The 5275-nt window shown below is 46.0% G+C and overlaps 1 protein-coding gene across 1 annotated transcript; it reads right to left on the bottom strand.

The window, feature by feature from the left end:
- Window positions 1-172: 172 nt before the first annotated feature.
- Window positions 173-1883, bottom strand: LOC123162238 (3-ketoacyl-CoA synthase 5). Its single transcript, XM_044580016.1, has one exon. The coding sequence runs from the start codon at window positions 1844-1846 to the stop codon at window positions 425-427; it is 1422 nt and encodes a 473-aa protein (XP_044435951.1). The 5' UTR covers window positions 1847-1883; the 3' UTR covers window positions 173-424.
- Window positions 1884-5275: the final 3392 nt, after the last annotated feature.

The raw sequence follows: 5275 nt of genomic DNA, 5'->3' as shown, positions 1-5275 counted from the left end.
TTTCCACTTCCCGGCCTCTGCACCAACTAAGGATGCGTACGGCCATTTTTGTATGAGTACCAAGATAAACATGGTTCTCGAAATTTTTTAATGAGTATCAAGATATTTATTGATGAGTGGTTCCATCACACATCAAGCTTAATCCTCAATAAACAGAGGAAAACCCCTCTGCATCACCTGTTAATTCTCGGAATTGAACTCGAGTCGTTGGGCTGCACAACCGCATACCCAACCACAGAGCCAAGGCTCTCTCTGCAAAAGAGACAAAAAGAGACCTTCGGTTACATGGAATATATGTAAGAGCACATTGGAGGTACAATTACAATGGTTGCAAACCAGAAACGACCGTCTGGGCTTTAATTTTCATGTTTAGACCACCGTCTGGGCTGGCTTTATGCTGTACTGTAGCATAGAGAGTAAGCTGCTAGTGGCTTAGCACGTCGGGAATGTCCACTGGGTACCTGTGGATGGACGTGCTCCATGGCCCATGGATGTTGCGGGCAGCAGGCTGGATGCACTCCCACACCACGCTGTTGCACTTGAACCCTGAGCCGAAGCCGATCATCCAGACGCGGTGGCCCTTGCGCATCCGCCCTTTGGCCTCCACGTAGGCCAGCTCGTACCACGGCGAGCTGCTAGACGTGTTTCCGAACCGGTGCAGCGTCATCCGTGACGCCTCCACCTGCTCGTCGGAGAGCCGGAGCCTCTTCTGCAGCTCGTCGATGACCGCGCGGCCGCCCGCGTGAATGCACAGGTGCTTGAACGCCATGGAGAAGTCCGGGATGTAGGGCCTGATCCGCGCGCCGCGAAGCGCCTTCCGTGCGACGAAGGAGAGCGCGAAGAGGAGCTGCTCCGAGACCGGCAGCACGAGCGGCCCCATCCTGGTGATGTTGGCTTGGAGCGAGGCCCCGGCGATGGCCATCAGGTTCTTGCTGAGGTTGATCCCAACGTTCCCTTGCTCGTCCTCCTCCTGGAACACGCACCGGTAAGCATTGTCGTCGTTTGCGCCGGTGAAGGTGCGCACGACGTGCTTGAGGCGGAATCGGGCGTTCGCGGGGGACGTCGACAGCAGCGCCGCCACCCCGCCGACGCGGAACAGGCAGTTTGGCAGGAGCATCGCGCGCTCGTTGCCGACGTAGTAGTTCGGCGTGATGGTCTCCGTGGAGACGACCAGCGCGTGGGAGCCTCGTGGAACGACCTGCAGGAGGTTCCTGGCGAGCCCCACGGAGATGAGCCCCGCGCTGCACCCCATGCCCGAGAGGTTCACGCTACGGATGTCACAGCACAGGTTGTACTTGTTCACGATGATGTCGACCAAGGACGGCGTGGGGCAGAAGAGGCTGCAGTTGAGGACGAGCACGCCGATGGCGTCTGCGGTGACACCGGTCTTGACGAGCAGGTCGTCGATGGCCGAGAAGACGACGAGCTCGAACTCGGTGCGGGCGTTCTCGAGGGTGCAGTACTCATGCGTCGGGATGAAGTGGTGCGCCTCCGGCAGGCGGGTCTCCTCCCCGAGCCCCGAGCGGGCCAGCAGCCGCGACATGAACCGGACGCTGCGCTCGCTCATGGTGGGCGTATGCTTGGTGTGCTCGATGAATGAAGCCATGGGGATGCGAAGCAGCGGCGAGGTGTCGAAGCAGGCATAGTCGACCAGGTACACCGCGCGCGGGCGGAGCATTAGGTACACCGTGGCTGCTGCGGCAGCAGAGAACAGGTGTACTGGCCGGAGACAACTGATGATCTCCGCCGGGCCTAGCCGCAGCAGGACGGCGGCACATGAAGCGGCGAGGAAGCTGTCCACGATCAGCCGGTACACGACCTTGAGCTTGACCGGCGACGACCTCATGCTGCTTTTCTTTTTCTTAGAGTACTCTTTCTTTTACGAGCTAGGGTCTTGATTTGGTGCGTTTAGTGCTTCAACTTATATATACTTAGTCTTTAGTGCAAACAGAGCATTAATTGTAGTCAGCGGTTGACAGGTGATTTACGCAAACATATCACTTGCGGCCGTCACTGTCAGCTCGTGTTGCTGCTCGGCAGGCTACAGCCTACAGCTTTAATTAAACTCTCAATGTCGAACAGGAAAACAGAGGCAATGATTGATTTTGAGCTCTTTTGGACCTGATCTTTTTTTAGAAACAAAGTACAACACGGACACTCACATGTACACGCACACATGTACATCATATCCTTATAAGCTCCTCTGAGAGGTTTACTCGACGGGTATTGTGATTTATGATGTCATCATAGGCACCTCGCTAGCAATGAGTCCATCGCCTTCCACTGAAAGAATAGTTCGCTTTTACAAGATACACATGTGTCAAACCTTAAGTTTCGTCCCTGGTAAGCTGGGGGTACAACCAACCTACAAACCATCCAGTTACAGGTTGATTATTCAATTGGACCTAAATTTTTCTTGAAGAGCTGGAGAGGAAGTGGGGCAAATTGCAGGGGTGGTTGTGAAATGTTAAACCTTGTGTGCGGGGATGGCTGCACAGTACGCCCCAGGAGCCGAGCACCGTAACCACGACATGACATGAGAGAAAGTAGCGAAATGGTAGCCAGGATGATGTTTTAACCAAAGATGTGATGCACAAGATAAGATGGAATAATGATCCAACTTGTTTCTTCCGTGATAAGGTTGAGTCGTCTTAGCACCTCTTTTTCTTGTGCCATGTTGCTAGGGTAGTCTCGATAACGGTCGGGCCTTCCTTTGCCACCGATGTCCAACGAAAGAGAATTTTGGACACCTACGTGATTGGTTTTTTTTTTGAAGTGTATATCATGATGTGCCTGATTGCTTACTTGGATATAAATGGTGACATGCGAGATTTGTAAAGTAAAAAAATAATAATTTTTTGCCATGAAAATATCAATTTATTGACATAGTCTACGTCTCTTGTTGCTATACTAAATAACCGTCTAGATTTTGTATGTGCCCTATTAAAACCGTCTGGAAATTTTATTTTATTTTGCCATTGAACATGTTCATGCCCGGTTTGCATTTTTTTCGTGAAGAAAAGACATGTCTGGTGCCCTCGGTAAGAGGAAGAAAAAAAGGAAAATCAATACTAAGAATGGCCTTTTATGGCACTCATTTTTGTTTTTTTTAACCAAACAAGACCACTTTTTTCGAGGGCAAAAACTGGCATGTAGTTAGAAGACATGTTCATGTTTGTTGTGGGCTGAACTGTTGGGATGATTAGTTAGCAATCAGGCTGACAACAATGTCATTCCATAGGTCAAGCATCTAAGCTATGCGACACCTTCTAAGTGGAATGCTAAAATTATAGTCCAAACACAGAAACACTCCATGACATGAGTGTAGTGTTGCTTTTGAGATGTCAAAAAGCACATTAACTGGTATATGAACAAAGAATCTTTTCAAAGCCACTAGGTTTCAAATTTACGGTTTGGCTTTTTATCAGGTACCGGTTTTTTATTACCTAACTGTAACACACTAAATAGTTATAGGGCCCGACGTGCATGCATGCTTGCGGCCACACAGCCATGCAACATGTAGTCAAACTATTTCGAAAAAAAAGACATGCATGCACACTTCTCTGATCATGCACTGACTAATGGCCAGAATCCGAGAGTAATCAATTTCTTGATTATCTAATCTAGAAATAATCAAGAAATTACGGAAATATAATAAGGGGATATATACTCGATGATATGGCACCTTTGCCTATATACTAAAAAAATTGTAATGTGATTAACGGAAAGTGTCTCTACGAGTGAATTAACACGCAAGTTGTATGATGGAAGACTTTGGTACTCCCTCCATCCAGATATACAAGCTCAATTCCTCAATGAAAATACGAGGCCTAGTATGTTTTTCGAGGTTGACTTTGACAACCGGTTAGAGCAATAATGTATGACGTGTATGTTACAAAAAGTATACCATCAAATTCTTATCTGAAAGGAGTTCTTAATGATATAATTTTTACATCATACATCCTCATATTTTATATATCTTATCAATGGTCAAAGGTAACCCAAAAAAGAAACATCAGGTCCTATATATTTCGATGAAGGGAGTACACAAAGTTGCAAAAATGCAATGAACCAGTCCACACACTTAGTAAGCAGGCACTCCCTCTGTCCCATAATATAGGACTTTTTTTGACACTAATGTAGTGTCAAAAAATGTTTTACATTATAGGACGGAGGGAGTAACAAATAGTCCAAATCACTCCGAACCAGCCATAATCATACATTGTTTCACACAATACCCATGGAGCTTTACCTTTTCACGAATAGGTCCTCAATCAATCCGTTTGGATATTTCCTCATGTGCACCCACCATTGTGAATCTACTCTGCGCCCGCCCCATGATGGCTAGCATTTAGTGGAATGCATTGTGTTAATTGCAACAGATAGTTAGCATACTTGCGGAAGGTAGTACTGCCTAATATATTTGCAGTTGGCGATAGGTTCTAATATTTTTTATTATGCAAACCAGGCAGTCATTTGGCGGAAGGTGCTCTTTTATGCACTAGTTGGAGCACCCTCATTTGGGGGGAGCCAAATATTCATATTTGGTGACCTTGGGGCTTAGTAGCTAAATTGGGCAAGATTTGGTGGAAGCTGCAGAAGCACTATGATTAGAAGCTAATCTTTTTTTAAGTTAATAGAGCCAGATATTTACTGTATAGGGTTGGATGGCCGGCTCCCGCATCACTGTCTGCGGCCTAGTCCTCCCAGTCCGTGGACGGATGTGGTATCCGGTCTGGAAGTCAATGTTGGAGATACCCTAATATCAACAACTACATACAAGTTATATGTGATATTACACCGCTGTGAAAACTTACACTGCTATATGCGTATTCTTGCATATTGTGAAATAGTGCAAGTTCTACGCAATTTGTGCACAAATGTTTTGTCATGATATACTTTAAGTTTTCTTTCTTCATTTTCTTTCCTCTTTATGCTAGTACCGGTGCAACTAATTCATTCTTTCCTATATTTTTTATAAAAAAATTGTTTTTTGCTTTTGTTTGGTATATGGCTCTGTTTTTTTCTTTCTTTTAGGATAATATCGATGCCCTTGATTTATTCTTTGTTTAAAAAGCTTCTTTTCTGTCTTTTTTTAGTTTTGTATTTGTTTATTTTTTCTTCTGCCTATTGAGTGAGTGTCAAAGCGGTATAATTTACAGCTTATACTACTCATTAATTGATGCTATTACAATTTAACAGAAGATTGGATCACAATGGTAGCCTGGTTTAAGCTGGCAAAGTGCATGCATGCATACATAGAGATGCATGGAGA

The sequence above is a fragment of the Triticum aestivum genome, chromosome 7B (assembly GCF_018294505.1).
Source record: "Triticum aestivum cultivar Chinese Spring chromosome 7B, IWGSC CS RefSeq v2.1, whole genome shotgun sequence".
Classification (NCBI taxonomy): Eukaryota; Viridiplantae; Streptophyta; class Magnoliopsida; order Poales; family Poaceae; genus Triticum; species Triticum aestivum.
The sequence above is the reverse complement of the archived record's forward strand: the minus strand, read 5'-3'. Positions and strand labels throughout refer to the sequence as shown.

Bases quoted from the DNA above. Each gene is read 5' to 3' on its own strand.
- LOC123162238 (XM_044580016.1), bottom strand. From the start codon at position 1,846: ATGAGGTCGTCGCCGGTCAAGCTCAAGGTCGTGTACCGGCTGATCGTG.